The sequence below is a fragment of the Epinephelus lanceolatus genome, chromosome 24, assembly GCF_041903045.1.
Source record: "Epinephelus lanceolatus isolate andai-2023 chromosome 24, ASM4190304v1, whole genome shotgun sequence".
NCBI classification, from domain to species: Eukaryota; Metazoa; Chordata; class Actinopteri; order Perciformes; family Serranidae; genus Epinephelus; species Epinephelus lanceolatus.
The window spans coordinates 17934092-17955001 of NC_135757.1; the positions used below are offsets into that span (position 1 = coordinate 17934092).

Below are 20910 nucleotides of genomic sequence, written 5' to 3' on the forward strand. Positions count from 1 at the left end.
AACACACCTCCAGGCTGTGTAAGGGCTATTTGACCAAGAAGGAGAGTGATGGAGTGCTGCGGCAGATGACCTGGCCTCCACAGTCACCGGACCTGAACCCAATCCAGATGGTTTGGGGTGAGCTGGACCGCAGAGTGAAGGCAAAGGGGCCAACAAGTGCTAAACACCTCTGGGAACTCCTTCAAGACTGTTGGAAAACCATTTCAGGTGACTACCTCTTGAAGCTCATCGAGAGAATGCCAAGAGTGTGCAAAGCAGTAATCAGAGCAAAGGGTGGCTATTTTGAAGAAACTAGAATATAAAACATGTTTTCAGTTATTTCACCTTTTTTTAAGTACATAACTCCACATGTGTTCATTCATAGTTTTGATGCCTTCAGTGAGAATCTACAATGTAAATAGTCATGAAAATAAAGAAAACGCATTGAATGAGAAGGTGTGTCCAAACTTTTGGCCTATACTGTACATACCAGCTCCAGTAGCTGCTCTTTTTCTCTGCTCCTATGGCAGCTTGACTCCTCTCCTTACCATTGATACATAAAGAGAACTAGTAGTGCTTGAGATCGGCTTTTCATGTGAGATATCAAGTTTCATTAGGGGCTTTCCACACATGATTTTAAGCTAATACAGAGGTGGAGGAAGAACAGATCTTTCTGTAAAAGTAGCAATAACTTTGCATTGTCATCTGACAGACAGTCCCCTTCCAAAACTACATGGTTACGTAGAAAACACATAATGTTTTAGCATTAATTAAGTGCTTTTGTCACTAACATATCATAACATATGTACTGTGGCATACATCACGTACATCACTAGCATAGCATGCTACACATAATAACACACTAGGCTACGTTGTTATTCAGAAAAGCCAATGCAGACTTTGGGACACAAACACCGCTCTCTTGGGTGAAAGTCTGGTGTTTGTTTGTATGGGCTTCTTCAATATTTGTGCAACATTACGTAGACTTTGTCATTTCTCTTTTGCTATGTTACATCACTTCACTGCTCCTGTAATAATTACTACTGCCACAAGAGGGCTCCACTAAGAATGGGTCGTACTAAGGTGCTTGAAAAGCTGACCTATGTGGTGTTTGTTCAGTAAGAGTGGCCTGCACACAGAGGTCTGTGGATTATCTTTTGAGTAACTGGGTCAAGATTTCAGAAAAGAGTTTTTCAAGTGTATTTTTTGGCACTTTGAGCAGCAAAAGCTGAGCGCCAACTCGTTCCATTATATTGGAGAGAAGGCAGACATCACCATTGCTGATATCTCCAACACTTAGCATCTCACACAAAACAAATTTAAATTGATAAATAGCACTTCAGGTAAGAGGAAAAATATGAGTTCTTGACTTGGGGATGAACTGTCCCTTTAAGTTTAAATTAATATTCTATACCAGTGATGTGTGATAGTGCTAATGGGTTCTACAGTCATTTTACACCTCTGTCCCAGTGTGAAAGCAGCCTCCATATCAAGGCCATGTAACATCATGTGGGGAAATGCACTATTAATATCCTGCACAGGGCCTAATGTCGGCATAGAGCAGAATAAGCACCCTTTGGATTCCCAATGAAAGACTGAACAGGTTGGGTCTTGCGTGTGTTGCAGAGGAGCCCACATTAGTAATCCTGCCAGCACACTTTTAAACTGGGTCAGTACCAAACACATTTGGGTGTGTTACCAGCATTTTGTAGCACTTCTTTACTAAACCAAACTGTGTACAAAACACAATGGGGAAACATGGCCCGCTGCGCTACTGGAAGTACTTCAAATAACCCTTGGAAAATGGAAGAAAAACATACAAGGGAGAGGGAAGGAGGGAGAGGTGTGTTTTGACAGACCTGTCACAGTGGTTGCACTTAAAAGGCTTGGCGCCGGTGTGTTTGCGGTAGTGCCTCGTCAGCTCGTCACTCCGGGCGAATCGCCACTCGCAGCCCTCCCACGAGCACTTGTACGGCTTCTCACCTGGGGGATGGAAAAAAACACATAAGCACCTGTTTCATCACTTGTCCACCAATCACACGCTTATTTGTCTGCACTTTTCTGTGGTGATGCTGGTGCGGAATCACGAATCCAAATATTAGATACCTTCAAGGTGAGCTGCAGAGATTCTATATTTTATACGATAAAGATCCCTGTGCCTCCTTTCACTTTTTTTAGGGGCTAAAAAGAGAGCAAAGCAATGCTTAACACAGAGATGGAGAAGCTCCCACTGGTCTCCAATCTTGCTGAACATGCAGAAGAGGAGTAGAGGGTAGAGAGAAGTGGAGCGAGAGAAGAAGTGGAGAGGGAGAGGAGGGAGGGGTGGGGGGTGGGGGGGTGGGGGGGGGTTAGAGGCAAGGTGGATGAGAGAGTGAGAAGAGGAGGTGAGATGAGACCAGGAGAGGGAAAACTAGAGTAGGAGAGAAGTGCCGCAGAAGTGGATTAAGGCAGAAGAGGCTGCAGATATGCTGGCAGGGGAGAGAGGGGGGTGATAATTAGGCCAGTCACACGGCATAATGGCAAGGAACCCCAATCTGCCAGCTGCGTCCAGCTCGGAAAGATGTCACCTGCATCAGTCACATCCCATCTGGAGAGGTGGCTCGCGGTTGAATACAGACACACTGACACACTGACCAGCTCTGCTTGAGTGGCTCGGGCACAAAAACGGGCTTAATTTGTTGAATTATCAAAAGGGACACAATCAATGGATCAACTGCTTTGTGAAGACGGTGAAGATTGAGAAGACTGTCGGGATAAAGCCAGCATTAGTTTGGTGCCATTATCTGTACCAGCTGTTGTAGAAATTCACTGATTGTGTGTGGATTTGTTCATGGGGGCAGAGGGTGAAAAATCAATAATGTATACAATATTCCTGCGTTCCAATTAAAGGTACGTTTCTGTGTTGAATGTGCCAAACACGAACAGCAATTCCATGGCGGAGCTGAACATATGAGCCGCTCAAGCAGGTACTCAGCAAGCAGCCATGTCACAGAGCGGCCCATTAACAGGAATCATGTATGGTTTGATGGTGAGAAACAGAGGTTCATAAGGTTACAGCCGTGATGAGGTGATAAATAAACCAGTGAGAAAAGGATGACCTCCAGCAGGCAAACCCACCACTAATGAATTCATGTTGATAACACTTAATCAATTATGATTTATTCTGACTTTTTTTCCCTTTAACTACATAATTTTAAACTCCTTCTTACCCTTACCTATAATACTACTAGTTACTGAATTAACTATCAAAGGGCTGTGGGTGAAGTAATAGCACGAGGACAGCTTCTCTGTGTGACTTGATCCACTTTAATGTCCGAAAAAAGAACGTAGGACAACTGGACACCAACAACAATAGTGGCATCTCACATCTTATATCTTATTTTATATCACTCCGCAAACCTTAATCATAACTCTCATTACCTGCACGTAAGGTACGATATTAAATAGTTCCAAGTTAGTTAACATTAAATTATGTAGATGCAAAATAATGAAAAGAGAAAAACAAGACAATCTACTGGATACGTCCTCATGAAAATTAATCTCATCTAACACTAGCAATCAGCCCACCTTTCTAAGTTGGAGAAACTTAGAAATTGACAGATTTTTGGAGCCCAGTCTCACTTAAAAGTCATCGAAATGTTACGCTTAGGCAGTGACTCGCGGCATCAGAAACAAAAAAAAAAGCGTCCTTTAACGGCAGCATGATACGTGGCCAGTTGGCACTATAGTTTAACGGCACCTGGCGGTGTCAGGGGGAAATGCAGAGGGACAAGGACAAAAGTTAAGGCAGCGAAAGTCCAACTACGGTGGGCAGGAGTGGTGGTGGATGGGCCCAACAAACACAGACTTTCACCCATGAGAGTGGTGTTTGTGTCCTTTAAGATTATAAAGCCAAATCCTGTTGTTTTTTTCCTAAACTTAACCATGTCCATTAGTTGTTGAAGAAAAAAAACCATCAATTCGCAGTGCTTTGAAAGAGACTGTATGTAAATGTTAAATTTCCTGTGAAAACAGAAGTGTATTTTGAAAGAAGACAATGCATGTAACAGGCAGAACTTGACACGGTGTTCCAGAACACCCACATCAATGGACCCAGGGTACTGTGCATATCAAATGTGATCGTGGAAAGTCCATGACCAAACATCTATATGCAACTGAGTGAGAATGTGTTGATTTTTGAATATGTGCAAATATCGCAACACAGACCTTCTCAAGGAGGTGGTTAAAGAATGAGGGATGCTGTGTTAACACATCTTTTAAAAAATCCCATTTTGATGCAAAGATGCAAAGGGGCACCAGCTGTTCCACTTTTCCATATTGTGACGTGATTATCGACATGTGAAGGCACATAATTGGAGTAAGCATGGCTGCATGTAAACAGGAATATCAGTGGAATACTAGTTTTAATTAGCCATGTAAACAGCTTAATAGGAATGTTGTCTTTTTTTAGAATAAGGACAAAAATTGAAATATTTTGTCTATGTAAAAGTAGCCACTGTTCAGTAGACATTTTTTTAGGTAATGGAAAGGTATAAAATTAAAGTGTTTTTGGTTTAGAGATCCAGAAATTAGCCATGTCCCCTGCTCTCCACTCTCCATCCATGCATGTCCCCTATGTGGACATGTATCTCTTCATACTGCCTCACTTACACCCGGAGCAGCAGGTCTGGGCCATCCCGCTCTGGCCAATGAAATTCCCGGGAGGCAGGGATGCCTGAATGTGTTGCCTAGCAATGGAGGCGAGGGGGTGGGGTGTATGTATGTGTGTATGTGTATGTGTGTGTGTGTGTGTGTGTGTGTGAAAGAGAAAGGGGGGTGGGGGGTTGGGGGGTGCGCTGAAACATGAGGAGGCAGTAGTCAGTGCAGCTGGCTGGATCTGGCAACGGCACGCCGCCATGCCACCGGCCAATTACTGAGCATGCTGGCAGAGCACGGAGGCAGTTGCCTAGCGACGGTAACCGTAGAGCTGTACAGGGCAAGGGGGGGAGGTAGGAGCGGGGGGAGGGTAGCGGTGGTGGTGGTGGTGGTGGTAGTAGTGGTGGTGGTGCGGGGGGGGGGGGGGGTTGGGGGGGGTTGGGGGGGCACTAAGAGGCCTGCAGCAGTACATAACCACTCAGCTACCGACGCCTCCAACGATACGCTGCCCCCCATTGCCTAGCAACAGATCCCCCCCTCCTCTCTCCTCTCTCTCAAGATGCCCTCGTACAAACAGGCAAGTACAGCAGGTGCATGCTCGCCTTCTCAAACACACAGTCGCATACAAACTGGACGGGGAAGGTTACTTTTTTAAATACAATATTACATACAGTCGGACTGATTGGCAGTTTAAAATGGCAATCAGAAACCTAATCCACGGGATTAGCCCCGACCCGGCAACATAATCTGATTATGCTCTGTTACTTTTGGATTACTTTGCCTGTAAAACATATAATGTAGATTATGAAGCTAAGTGGATTATTTCTTCTGATTTAAAGAATCAGGATTGTGGACAGTGCTGTTGTTGAGAACCATCATTTATTCTGCAGTATTTAATAAAATCCCCATCAGCTGACACCATTCACTGGTTTCAGGCAAAAAATGATGTGCAATCAAAATGCTTTTCCCCTTCGACTTCTTTTTCTTTTTAAGTAATCAAATAAGCAATCACATATTTCTCATCAGTAATCTGATAACTGGGTGTTTCCTGAGTCACTGTAATCCCATTAAGTGTAATCTGTTACTTCCGAATGCTCTCTAGCACGCGCGTGCATACACACGTGCGCGCCCTCGCTCCAGCCTCTCAGGTGCCAGTGTTGAATTTAATTGCATTCCCTCCATTAGCCGGAGCCGAAGCAGGGCATCCGGGTCTCGGAGGTCATTAGAGAGGCTCTTGGAGAACGCTTTACAGGCTCCTACACACAACTAGCACTACAGATATGGCAAAAGGGAGAGGATGAGGGAAACAGGTTTAGAGAGAAGAATGATAGATGGGGGAACTGATGGAGAAATAAAGTATGTTGGAGAGAGGCATGGGGGATGATGGAAAACTAGGGCTGGAAGATGAACATTGTTTGTTTATCATTAACTATGTATCAAGAAACATAATTGCACTTATGAATGTCATGATTAAATCTGACACAATACAGTGTCTTTATAAACGTGGGCTAAATTTGGTTACTTTTTCTGGGGAGACCCAGCCAATTCTACTTAACAATTACCGTTTCTTTGACTTGAACAAAAAAAAAAAAAAATTTATTTGGCATTATTTTGTGTAGAACGACCAAACACTACATGGCTTTAAGTAAATGGACATCAGACTATCACACATGGTTGCAAAACATCTCCTTCCTCTAGCCATATAGTGCATCTACATTAAAAACAATGAATTTGAGGGCACAAAACATGGCATGCATAGCATAGCACCACTTCCCACTGTGAAAAATCAGCATCCAAGATTACATATCTCCCTGATGTTAGCATGTAGCTACATGTAGCAGTTTATTTGCACCTGGGGAGTGACTGTAATGGAGTACAGTGGCATTTTTAACCATAAAAAACCACCAGTTAAAGCCTCTAAACCAAAATCTCTACAATTGGACATGTTCCAGCAAGAATATAATCCAAAATCTAGAGGATATAACAAATTGGCAACCAAGATCTTCCCTAATGTTAGCATGTAGCTACTTGTAGCAGTTTACTTGCACTTGAGGAGTGACTGTAATGGAGTACAGTGTCATTCTTGACCATGAAAAAGCACCAAGCTTCTAAACCAAAATCTCTACAATTGGACATGTTCCAGCAAGAATATAATCCAAAATTTTGAGGAAATAAAAAATCGGTAACCAAGATCTTCCCTGATGTTAGCATGTAACTACATGTAGCAGTTTACCTGCACCTGGGGAATGACTGTTATGGAGTAAAGTGGCATTTTAAACCATAGAAAATCACTGGTAAAAGCGTCTTAACCAAAATCTTTACAACTTGACATGCTCCAGCAGGAAAACAATCCAAAATCTGGGGGAATTAACAAATCGGCAGCCAAGATCTTCCCTGATGTTAGCATGTAGCTACATGTAGCAGTGTATGGGGTCCTACACATGCTGCATTTCTTCCACTCTCAAATTCAATGATTTCAATGTAGATGTGCGACAGACGCTCTCAAACATCAGAACAATGCCGTTGCGATGGCTGTGCTCTGAGATAAGTGGAGTTCAACTTTTGGAACGCAGCAGCACGTACGGCATGTCATGTGACGAGGAACATTATTTGAAACTTTAGCCACTTTTAATATGAACATCCGTCATTGTAACTTTATATATGTGACAGAAAATAAGATTAATTAAACTACATGCCACAAATACTAGCCTGAAGTTTAATCTATAGAAAACAAGTGCAATATTTTTCTCAAATCGTTGGCCTCAGCCCAGAGAGAGTGAGAGAAAGTGAATGGCAAAAGAGCAAAGCAATAAAATAAGAGCGTGCCAGAGAAGCATATACAGAGACAGACGTGTTAGACTGATATAGAGCGAAATAAGGAGAGAACTGCAGAGAGAAAGATTAGAAAGAGCGAGAGAGAAAAAGGCAGATGAGGAACAGAGGGAAAGAGAGAGACGAAGAGAGAGAAGGCAGAATAACCCAACAGTCCTCGTGTTTTACCCGTTCCCTCACCCTGCCCAAAATCTAATTGTACCATTCCTTATCTGCCATAAGCCTATTCACAAAAAGCTCTACAGGGCACTGTCATTTCAACTCAGCCCGTCTAATTCCAGATTAAATCGTAGCCTTTTCTCCGTCAGTAATTTATGGAAATAACAACTAAGAAAAAGAGGATTTGAGTAATGACATCTTTAAACTTGTCAGGATAATGGCTCAGTGAATGGGGGAGCCTGTGGCACTGCTGTCTCTTTCTGAAGAGGGTCGCTCTACTGTACCCCCCCACCCCCGCCCCCCGTTCATGTCTTCTGTCTTCATCTACTCTTTGTTTCACTCCACGTTACTATCTCCTCTTCTTCTGCCTTTTCTTTAGCTTTTGTGTTTTCTTTGTGTCATCTTATGTCGACATTCTCCCCCCTTTTATCATTCCACTTTCCTGGTTTGAATAACAAGAGAGGCGTTCTTTGGGTGGATGCTTTTATCCAAAGCACCTGAAGTGGCAAGGATAGGTTCGGGGGGAGGGGTTTCTCCAGAAACGGAGCCCTTTATGAGGCTATATATAACATTATTGTATCATTAAATCATTATATCATTTTCTCCAACAATTTACTGGAGAAATAAAGGCATATGCTACATAAGCTTACAATTAAAATAGTTTAAAAGGTGATGATTTGATCCAAAAAGGGTCTTTTTTAAGGTGTATTGGGATGTAGAGTTTAATATTGTCCTGAAAGTATTACTTTTCTAGCTGTTTTGTTAGAGAAATAAATCAAGTAAGTCATTTTGCAAGAAAAAATGCCAAAATTTACTAATTCCAAAATCGACTTATTCCAAATTCCTAATTCCTATTTCTAAAATTTGAGAATTTGCAACTTAAAAGTATCTCTGTTTGGTCAATTTGCAATATGAAGATTTAATATGAATCCAAACATGGGATACTTGAGATAATCTCTGAATTTCTGATTAAGCCATTTAATCCTTCTTGTCTATCCCTTGGCTTGCATGGATATTATGACTGGACAGCATTGGTGGCACTGGTCTCCCAGCGCTGGCCCAGTTGGCATGGAGCTTAAGCACATGGGGATGCAAACATGCCACACTGGGGAAATCAATGATCGCGTGTCTGTGCCCTTTGTTCCAGTCAGGCTGATGCCCAAACCCGTGGCGCACACCGCCGAGGGTGTGATCACACATACAGCGTGTTTTCTTCATCCTTAACATATAGTCATTGACAAGTTGGCTTTATTTATATTCACACCCCCGAAAGTACAAGCCAGGGAGAGCTTGTGGTAGAAGCTTATGGAGCTTCTAAATTGGACAGCTTTGGTGATCTGTCAACCATTACGTTTAAGGGTTTAGATGGTGGGTAGCAAGAAAATTTAATTAGAGCTCCTGTAACTTCATTTAGCATGATGGACGTCCTTGCTGTATCTCCGCGGGGTAAAACATGCAAAGAAACAGCTTTATATATTAGAGTCAAGATTGTAGTCCACCATACATTTAGGGAGGCTTTTAGATCAGGGACCTAGGCCACAATCCAAATACACTTGATCACAAAGTCCAGTTTGTTTGATTAATGTGAACACTACCGTACCACCAGTTTCTGTTCCTCCTTCATTATTACTGGAGTAAGCATACAGATGGATCCCTCATGACCTGCCCCCTAAGATTATAATTTACCTTTATATTTGAGACATATTTTTCTGGTCTTAGAATGATCCCATCACTACCCCTGCAAAATCAAACAACCTCAGACTGAGAACCACTGACCTAGACTTACAGTATAGAACGCATAGAGGACGGGTAGGGCCTGAAATAAACCAGGGAAATGGCAGCCTATCCAGGTCAATCCATCCATCACTGTGCAGTTACTCAGACGGAGGACAGCTCCCCGACAGGGGTCTGAGTGGTTTGGGATTGAGATGGAAGAGCGGGAGAGTTATAGCTCCTGAATCCCTCCCCCCTTCCTTCTTGAGAAGAACCTTGACAAGGAGGACCCGTCCTGGTTTGGCAAAGAGAAGTACTTAGGGTAGAAGGAGCAGGATAAGAAAAGTGGGTTTTCTTAAATCATCACATTTTTATCTTATGTGGTGATTTTTTATATGCCAACAAGGGGACCAGGGTTTAAGCCTGTTCTGTGATTACTTGGCTGTTTTTTCTTTGCATTTCTTATCACTTTGTGTGCATTTTGTACTTGTTCCAAGAGTGTGAAGCTGAGGGATTTTCCTCAATTATCTCACGTCAGGTTATCTAGGAATTCAGAAAGGAGTCTGGCCTGGAGGGGTGAATGAATGACTGGAAAAGGGATGGATGCATGCAGTGCTCACATAAACCATGGATTGATATAAATGCCTGCACTGAAAGCAGCCCACATTTCATGTCTCTTGTAGGAAAATGCAAACAGTCTCCACTCAAAGACCAAAAGAATTATCCAGATGCAAATTGCCCCACAGAGCATACATCTGTGATTGAGTGGCTGAGATTTCAAGGAAACACCGCTGCACACACAAATTGATAGAAAGCTCCTTCAGTTTCTGTGTTCAGTACTGACTTTCTGGCTGTGTCTCCTTCAGTGTGCAACAGCCATTTAGCCTCAGGACTGAGCCTTTTTAGCCTGCCATCAACAATGAGTGTCAATCAGGTTTATTACCCGCAGGTGTAGCAAGTGGCTACCTCTTGGTAAGAGAGGTGTCCTCAGAGCTGCCTGACTGAAAGTCTCATAGGATCACTTACTGACAGTAGGTTCGTTTGAGATGAACCAGTCCTGCGCAGATTCGATCACCGGCGATCGGCGCACAATGCATGCCGGTTAGTTTTGTGTCCGACTTCATCCCGACTTGCTCTGACGTTTTACAAAAGTGGACGGCGATAAAGCCGCGAGAGCGAGGCGGCCGCAGTTTTTAGAGCCAGGCGCTGCAGTTGCTCTCCACCAACTGCACCGCCTGGCTCTCACCTGATCTAACAGCTGATTGGTTCAGATGTCGACTCAACAAGATGACGTTTTAGATAAACTACTCTTTTTTGTTGAATTCTAGAGATTAAGATTGTATTTGTCTGACCTGAAGGTTTATTCTGTGAACAGAAAACATGTTGTGTGACTGATGGTGAAAACAAACTGATATATGGGTCTGATCACTTTTTTAATGAACAACCATCATTCCAGACAGGATGTAAGTGTGTCTGTGACTTCCTGTACGGACTGAAGGCTGCTGGAAACTGTCGGGAAACTGTCCGACTTCACTGCGGCTTTTTGTCACCGCCCCCCGCTGCGGCCGCCTGCTCTCGTCTACTTTCCAGGCGAGGCGCAGTTCATCTCGAACGAGCCTATTATATCTAAACTAATATGGCCATGTTCACGAATACAAATTGTGTAAACGTATGTCTCTGTACAACTCCTATCAAAATAAAAAGAAGCATACACATTTACACAAAACAATGTATATTAATGTGAGCAGCGTGGGCAATTCCATATAATTATATTGAACCAGTCTTGAGGCTAAATGACTATTGCACACTGAGGAGGCTTTGCAGAAAAGTAGTAATGATTGATCTGATAAACAAACTCTTAATGTGCTTGCAAATAGCAGCACGATATTCCACCTCTAACAAAGTACTACTACTACTGCTTTGTCTTTCACTTACACGAACTGCTGCTAAAACCACATTTTCAAAAACACTTTTGCACATGACTTAGGCCCAATTTCATTTTATATTTTAATCCCCACTCCTCATTTTGAGTGCTACCTTGCCCCCTTGGAACAGAGATACAAGGGGTAGTGCTTGAAAACTTCCCCTATGACATGGGGGCAACCCTTCAAGACCCTAAAATGTAATCGTGGTGCTTGCTCTGTAGGCTAATGTTAGCATCCTGTGTTCCTACCCTGCCATTCTTCACTGATATTAGAGGAGGGGTTACAAGTACAACTTTGCTGCTGGCCTTAAGTTAAATTCCAGGCATCATATGCCATCAAATGGGGGGAATGCAACATGGAAATACATTAAATGTGAGACTACCCTACCCCTCTATCCCAACAAGAATTGGGTTACCCTTCCCCTAGATGTGAAAGTACGAAACAGAAGGGTAAGGGCTAAGTGATGGGGCAAGAGGTGTATTAGGAGTGGGTCCAATTCTCACCTGTATGTGTCCTCTGATGGGCCTTTAGGTGGGAGCTCTTGGTGTACACCTTCCTGCAGCCGTTGAATTGACAACGGTGGATCCTCTTCTTGTTCTCCGGTAGCTCCCCCACCCCGATAACACAAGTCGCCCCCTCTTCTTCGTCCCTCATTCGAACAGGGAGTGCGTGCGCCGCCACCAGCCGGGCCGTGCTAAGCCCCACCTTCCTGGCCACCAGCTTCAGGGTAAGTGTCCCATCAGCTGAGGCTGTCAGCGTCTGGTTGGGTTTGACGAGGTGCCTGCCCAGCTCTGGCGACGACGGTGGCGTCAGGGAGGTGACGGCGCTCAGCTGGGCCTGGTGGACCCCTTCCACGCCCTCTGCGCTTTCCAGCCCCTGGCCCTTAGGTTTGAGGTCTCTTTTCATTGTACCAGTGGAGGGAAAATTCTTCCGTGTTGGGCAGAGGAGGACTGGAGGAGGGCTCGGGGGCTCAGGGAGGCTGGGTAGGCTGGGGAGCAGGGCGTCCGTCAGCTCTTCCTCACCGTCCTCCTTCAGGTAGGCCGGAGTTAGGAGGCCATCCAGGTCTTGGTCGAAGAGCTCTGACAGACGCTTGGGCTCCGTCTGCAGATAGCGCTCCAATTCTAGGCAGGTCTGCAGGAGAGAAAGAGGGAGAAATGACTCAGGTAAGTTCACGCATTTGGGCACTGAAAATGCCCGTCCTCACTCTCAAATCCCACTTGACAATTTCAACAGCCATCAGATCATCCGATATGCCTTTACACACTGCGGAGAGAAAATCTGCGTGGTGCCATCCACTCACCCAGACAGGCAACTTAGCAGCTCTGCCAGCTGTCACATGCGCACACGCACAGATAGCCACCAAGACAGCCAAGATTACCTGGCAGCTCCGGCTCGATGGCTGATTACACACTGATTGATTGCAACCGCTGTAGCGCGGAACGAAAGCGAGCTGGAGTGGATAGCAGGAGGAGAAGTCCTAAACTGAACAGAACTCCTATCAAACAACATTTTATAGAGCTTTGACAAGCCGTGTGCGCCGGCTTCCACTGAACCAAGATAGGAAGATTTATTCAGCTGTAGTTATGGTCTGCTTCATCCCTATTACTCCAAACACCTCTCCCCTCGGAGGGCAAATAAAAGGCTACATCGCTGATTTGTGTGAACTGGCATCCCTGAGAAGTCTATTACTTTACAACAAGCTGGCAAGGTTCTGAGAGGAGAGCCAGCAAGGGGAAAGAAGAGACGCTCCATGTCCAAGGATGAAGCTATTATGTTTGAATGGACGGCGCCAGTTTGATCCCAGGGATCATTGTGTTTCGCTTGTAGCCACTAACCCATTTTGACAGCTGAGATGGAGGCTAGCAGCTCCACTGGGCGCGTGCAACTCGCCACTTCATTTGTGTGTAAATAGGCACTGACAGACAGAGGAGCTAGTTCCATTATCAGGAATAAGGTTGTACAGACTGAACACATCAGAGACATTTACAATCTTACACCCCCCACCCCCCACTCTCCTTGTTTGCACCTTCTAAAAATAAAGCCGAACATTTTTTTTTTCTTTTTTGGAGGGGGGGTGTCTGTTGCTAAGGGAGTGTAATTTCTCCTCTAAGTCTTCTAGGAACAAAAAGGGATTTGGAGTTGTTTTTTGACTGTTTACAGTATTTGCATACTGACATCAAATTAAAAAGCTGCTCAAGACCACATCTACAGCGACAAGTGAAGATAATGCACCGTGCCTCCTCCCTCCGCTGCACGCCTACATGTTTTTATTTATTTTTTTCCTGTGATGACTTAAAAAAAATAACTTCTTTCATGCGCCATGTGAGAGGTCTCTACTGTCTCCTTGATGGCTGAGGCCAGTGAATCGTGAATTAAATGAGAAGGTTGTTTTTTTCCCTTTATTCCTTCTTTCAGAATGCAATTAAATACTGAAGGCGTTGAGACATGATGAAGGTAATGCGTACATGTATAGAAAAAAACCTGCTCTGTTCACTACATCTTTCAACCCCTCTGCCTCGCTGCCCTTCTCACTCTCGCCATCACCCTTGTACTTCTGCTTCACCCCCTATCGATTCCCCCAAATCACCCTTTTCTCTCTGCTTTTTTCCACTCCTTTTCTTCTCATTGTCGTTTCCTCCTCTCCCAAGGTGAGGACTAATTATCTGCTAAAACCAGCCAGTTAAAGGGGACTTTATTCAGCAAAACGCTGAGGACTGCAAACCAAGGTGAGTGTGTGTGTGTGTGTGTGAGGTAGAGATAGTTCAAGGGAGCAGAAAAGAGGATAGAAACGGATAAGTGAGAGAGAGGCTGAGTGGAAGACGGAGAAGGAGGAGGAGGAGGAGGAAGAAGAGAGTGATGGAGGTACAAGGTGAAGGAGGCAGGAGACGAGAGGGAGGTGATGGAGTAAGAGCGAAAGGAAGGTGTTGACTTCATTTTCTCCGTGGGGGGTGAATCCTTTTTGGAAGTGTGACATTTGGCATAACAGTATCCTGTCAGCGGGCAAGCCACAGGCCTCACACACAGACACAGAAAAGGGTTCATGCACACTGAATGTTGGGTTACGACCCACGGTGATGTGCAAGGATGTGCTTGGATGTCGGCTGTGACGTGGTGTAAGGTGGAGTGTGTGTGTGCATGCATGCACACTGTACTTATAAGTGCGTGCATGCTGAAGGGATGTTTGACGAGGTAAGAGGGATGAAAGAGGCTGAGGGGGTGGCGGGTGGCGGGTACGACAGGCTTATCAAGCCTTGTCATGCCCCCTTCTTTTCTCCCATCACTCCATCAAGCCCCCATCCTTTCCTTCCACCACCCTCCTCCCCCAGGTGGTGACATTAACATTGTAAGAGAGAAGGTCATGCAGTTGATCAGCGGCTTCTGTGTGTGTACCGTAGAGCAGTGTGGGTGTGTGTACTGTATGTGGCTGCATATAATTATGCCAGTTTGTGTGTGTGCGCATAATTTTTGCAAGTGCACGTGTGTGCAGCATAATTATGCTAATTATGCAGCACTTGTGTGTGTGTGTGTGTGTGTGTGTGTGTGTGTGTGTGTGTGTGTTTGTGCAACACCTACGCACATGCGCGTCTATTTGCTGATCTCGTGGCCTAAAGTGAATGTGCAACTTGTGTGTAGGCATGGAATCAAGAGCCAAAAGCAAAGCACAATAGCCAAGATAAAGGAGCTGTTCATGGCCCGCTTCAGCTCTGTTTGGACAAATGCCGATCTGGAGAGCCAACATCAATTGGCTCTGCATAAAGCCAGGGTTCATTTCCTAAAAGGCTTTCGGGATGATTCCTTCATGCGAGCCAGGATAAGCTGAGACAATCCAATGGCTGTTCCAGCAGCCCCACCTCCACCTTCAAACTGGAGCAAATGGCTTTGGTGGCACTGTTGGTGGGGTGACTTGGGACCAGATTCCAGATTCAAGCCCCTCGGAAAAAGACAATCACCAGCTTCAGGAGTGCTCTTGAGAATTTAACTTTACTACTATCAAATTTCTAATGTCCAGTGGTTGATTTAAGGGGGGACGCAATCCCCCTTGTTAGCAAAATGACCAAAATGCTTCCTACTTGTTAACCTGCCATCCTCCTTCATCCCCCGGCAACACATTCTCACTTCAACCTCATCACATATTGACATTTGGTCATGGACTTTCCACGTCCAGAAACAGCTCGCAAGGTACCCTGGCTGCGTTGGTTGTGGACATTCTGGGATGCTATGTCAAGTTCTGCCTGTTACATGCATCCTCTGTCCAAAATACACTTGTGTCTCTTTTAAAATAAACGCACTACATTGGTACAACACCGCAAATTGATGTTTTTTTTCCCTTTAATAACAAATGCATGTGGTTACATTTTTCCAACACACACACGGTTGGGTTTAGGAAAAATTAGCAGGGTTAGGCTTTACAATCGTACAGGAAGTGAACACTGGTTTCCCAGGTGAAAATCTGTGGTTATTGGACCCATCCACCAATCGTCCTACCCACCCTATTCGGACTTCCAGCGCCTGAAACTTCGTTGTTGTCCTACCACAATTTCCCTCTGATGCCAGTTGCCATTAAACAATAATGGCAACCGGCTACGTATCATGCCAACGGGAAAGGAAAGCTTTTTTGGTCGGCGTCTGACGCCAGAAGTCACTGACCAAGACCCAGATTTTGACGAATTCAGAGTGAGACTGGGTTGTTCCCAGGTCCAAACCCAGACAGCCCTCCCATCCAGACCTAGAACTGTAACTGATTAATATAGTGTACGTGTCCGGACATAAACTTATTACCCTGATGTGACTTCAGCTAAATAATCTGGCGTTGCTTCAGGCCAAATTTGGTTATGTGAGGAGAAAAATCGCTCTCGGAGCTGGTAGTCTGAGTGGCAGGAAATAACCCTTGGAAAGTACCTACAGTACCCACAATGCATGTTTGTCACACACTATAAATTGTCATTATGTACCAAGTCTTTCGCTTTCTTGCAAGTAAACCCTCAAATGTGCAACTCCATGTCTGAGCCTCTCTTATTTTAAGTCTTGTTAATGCTACAACATTATCGATTGAAAATTATTTTGACGGAGCATTTCTTTTTCTTTGTAGCGGACCAGGAAACTCATAGACCAATTGCATATGTTAAATTGTATTACATGATGCCTCTCAGCCAATCAAATATGTGCAATCCGACATAGGTTTAGATTTCAAGGGGGATGCAGGTGACACATCCACCTCAATATTTATGACATGTACGTATGTCTCCCTCAATAAAAAGATGAAAGTATCAGAGGACTACCATTTTGACAAAATTAAAGACGTTTACACTATACACTGATGCAGAAAAGGCACAAATTGTTAAAAGTGTTTCATGCTCAAACTTTCCTAACAGGGGACCCCCAAATCCCCCCTTTCATATTTGTCCCCCACAATTTTTAAACCAAACCTACGGCCTTGCATTCTGGTAAGCATTGTGACTCGAGTGAGTGAGATACACACACAGGAGAGACAAGAGACAACTGTCGGAGATATGAGTGAGTCAGAGAAAAGTCATTTCACATGGCGTGTTCTACAGAGAGAAAAGAAGACAGTGAAAAGAGAGCTTTTAATCAAAGAATGGACACACTCTTACATGTTCATTCTTCCCACGGGCAGTTCAAAACCAGTATGTGTCATCATATGTTCCATATTAAAGGCGGCATTGTGAAGTGCTACTCAGAGACAAAGCACAGAGCATCTTTAAAATAAACATACCCACTCAAATCTGATCTGAGGGCACAGAAAATAAAATATTTTATATATGAAATTAACAAAAACGCCTACTACTAATGACCACAGGCTAAGGCTCTCTATACTGTGCATAACCAATGATATAAACTGTACACAATACCAGGACCCTGAAACTAAAGCAGCTAAATGGAATTCAGTTATCATTAATATTATTATTTACTGTGCTTTTCCCAATGTGACATGTCAAAATGTCATCCTTAAAAAGGCCTATCAAGATAAATCAAGAGGGGTTGAAAACCTGTTTCATCACGAGTCACTTTCAGGTTATGTCAGGTAATGTTTCATCTAATTGGCTGAGCGGTGCAAGGTTACAACCAAATAAGGTCAAAGTTGACACTGATTGAAGTTTGAGTGGTGAGGCATGAAATCAGAGCGGCAGCATTTAATGTTGTTGTGTCCAGGGTGTAGGATTTAGGGGGATATATTAGCAGAAATGGCATATATTATGATAAGTATGTTTTCCTAAGTGTATATTCACATGAAAATAAGAATTAATGTGTTTTTGTTACCTTAGAATGAGCTATATGAAGTATATGAGCCTATATCTACATAGGCAGCAGGTCCTCATCTATGAAGACCGCCATGTTGCACTGCCATGTTTCTACAGTAGCCCAGAATGGACGTGGATGACTCAGCTCCCGAACGTCTACATCTTAAATTAAAAGAAAGAAGGTGAGCACATATTAGCAGGTGCTGGGCTAGCAGCCCGTTTCTGACATACCAAACAACATTGGAGAGACACTGCTTTGTAAAATGAAATTGCTACATTCAGTGTTTTTACCAGTTTTAATCACCTGGTCAGTTTGTTTTGGAGAGGAAGACCCTCTGTGGATAATTCCACGCCTAGTAAAAACTTCCTGAACAATGAACACTGAAGGAATTCTCACCGGGAGAAGTTTCAGCTGGTTGCAATCTGCAATCTTCACCACTAGATGCCACTAAATCCTTCCCCCATACAGACTGAGAGATTTTAGTAATCTTATAAGTTTAGTGCAAGCTACACTGTGCAACATGAATCTAATAAACTTGGGTACGACATCAAGTTTGACGTATGCAGACTATACAATGACAGCGCCTACTGAATCGCAGGCTATGACGTACCATGCAACAGCTTCCCATACTGAGTGCACAAGCATGCTGGACAGGTTACTTCTCCAACATTTTATATGAATACACTGGATATCTGCGACAAGGGACTGAAGTTGTCAGAATTGATTGGTAAATGATTAGAAAGAATGGTCCAGGTGGAAATAAAGGTCTGCTTTTAGTTCAGTTTGTCATTAAAGCATTTAGAAAGTGCAGAGTTCAGCAGTGTTATGTACAAATTGTGCACAGGCGCATGACTTTTCGCTACATACTGCCTATCTTCCTACTCATAAATAAACATACATCCTATTTGTGTGAGAATCAATGTGAAAACACAGGACTCAGCAGCCACAGGAGTGTATTTATACTCCAATAGGAACAACATAGACTTAGGGTTAGGGGTAAGGGTCAGGTCACTGCACAGTTTTAGGTCAGCTCACCTCAATGTTATGCTTGTGCTTTACTCAGGCAAAAAGCCGTGCACATTTAAACAGAAAACACTCAAAAAGCAAATGTAAAAAAAAAGCTGCCCCATACTCAAATGCACTTTGTATTTCTGTTCATGCACAAACACACTCTGAATTATGCATGCAGAACACACCTCAGGTTAGTGAGGCTTAAAATATAGCAGGTGTGATAAATATTCGCTGATCACAAGACACGCTTCTCGCAAAGTCAAGCAGGGCTGAGAGCTGTGAATCGGTCCTGATCACTACCTCCTCTGACTTTTAAGTTAAAAAAGTCCTTCTTTCTCCTTCTCCTGACTTCTCCTCGTCTCTGTCTCGCCCTGTCCTCCCCTCTTCCACGGGGCCCGTGGCCTGGCAGCTGATCCCCTCTCCTCCCTTCACATTTGGCCTGCACCGAGCCGCCTGCCATCACCATCAAAGCGCATGCTGCCTCCCAACTGTTAGCACCCCGCTAAGTCGCTAATAAAAAGCCTGGGTTATAAATATGAACAGAAGAGCATGCATAATGCCCTAAAGGAAGGCCCAAAACACCACTAAACAGATAAATGTAATGGGGTGGATACGGCTCATTAATTTCAGGATAATCGTGTTTAGTTTTTACAGATGCCGTGATAGAGACAAGGTGCTATGAATAATGTTCAGCGCTGATGCTAGCAGGGTTGAAAAGGGCAGGACTATAAGGGGGCCCTGAGCTGGAGGGGGTTATGCAGCACTATTGTTAAATGCACTGAGTTTGGGTGGAGCTGTCACATTTCTTTAAAGATGACCCATGATTCCCTGCAGTACCTTCCTTGCAGGGCTGCATTATGTATAATATTTTTTTTTTGCACAGAATTGAGATCTCACAATACTTTCATTATAGAGCCTGGCTAAGTATTTCCCTGTTTCCACTCTTTATGCTAAGCTAAGCTAAGCAGCAAGTGAGAGTGGTGAATAAGTATTTTGTTCTCAGGTAATTTTCAAACTCTAACTTCCTCATATTGCTACGCTTTCTGAAGTTGTATACATTTATGTTGGAATTGACAGAATAACAACTTGGTTAGGGTTAGGAAAATATCATGTTTTGGCTAAAAATACCCAGTTTGGTCGCAACAAATATGGCTGGAAATGTGTTGTTAAAAAAAATCCTGGAAATGTCATTAAAAAAATACTTGGTTTTGTTAAAACAAGCAGTCAGGAACGCCCCGACAGCACAGCTTGAAATGTCCCGACATGCTGTTGGAAAATACCTGATTTTGTCACAACAAACAAAGCTGAAAATGTCCTGACCTGCCGTTAGAAAATACTCAGTTTTGTTGAAACAAGCACAGCCAGGAATGTCCCAACAAGTCATGAAAAAATATCCAGTTTGTCACAACAAGCACAGCTGGAAATGTCCTAACCTGTGTTGAAAAATACCCAGTTTTGTCACAACAAATAAAGCTGAAAATGTCCTGACCTGTCGTTAGAAAATGCTCAGTTTTGTAAAAACAAGCACAGCCAGGAATGTTCCGACAAGTCATGAAAAAAATATCCAGTTTGTCATAACATACACAGCTGGAAATGTCCCAACCTGTGTTGAAAAATACCCGGTTTTGTCACAACAAACAAAGCTGAAAATGTCCTGACCTGTCGTTAGAAAATGCTCAGTTTTGTTAAAACAAGCACAGCCAGGAATGTCCCGACAAGTCATGAAAAAATATCCAGTTTGTCACAACAAGCACAGCTGGAAATGTCCCAACATACAGTTGAAAAATACCTGGTTTTGTCACAACAAACAAAGCTGAAAATGTCTTGGCCTGTTGTTAGAAAATACTCAATTTTGTTAAAACAAGCACAGCCAGGAATGTCCCGACAAGTCATGAAAAAATATCAAGTTTGTCACAACAAGCACAGCTTAAAATGTCCCGACATGGTGTTGAAAAATACCTAGTTTTGTCACAACAAAGGTGGAAATGTCCCAATGTGTCATTAAAAAACACCCTGCTTTGTCCGCAAGAACCAAAGCTAGAAATATCCTGATGTGTTGCCAGAAAATACCCACTTTTGTTGTTTGTTTTCTCAAACTGCTGCTGCTGTCTACGACTTGGCAGCTGTTTTGTCTATAGGGTCATGCCATCCACCATCCCTTCCTCTACCTAATAAGATACCCAGGTCATTAATATGTAATCAGAACTTAAAACATGAAATGTACAAATGTAACATATCTGTGATTTGCAGAAACATACACTGCCAACCTAGTATTCTGGCAACTGGGCTGTGTTTTCACAAAATGTGCTTTTGACTGCCATCCTCATTTTCTACAAATTGGAAAAAGATTCCTTTTCACCACCAAGATGACATTTTGATTCCTTGGCTCACCCAT

General features: G+C 43.6%; 1 protein-coding gene across 1 annotated transcript in view; it reads right to left on the reverse strand.

The window, feature by feature from the left end:
* LOC117250187 (Krueppel-like factor 7) overlaps nt 1–20910 on the reverse strand; it is a 54909-nt gene that overhangs the window by 12089 nt on the left and 21910 nt on the right. The window contains exons 2-3 of the mRNA XM_033616255.2: nt 11747–12374; nt 1839–1962 (exon numbers count right to left, since the gene is read on the reverse strand). Coding sequence (XP_033472146.2) covers nt 1839–1962; nt 11747–12374 — 752 coding nt within the window. The remainder of the gene's footprint in view (nt 1–1838; nt 1963–11746; nt 12375–20910) is intronic.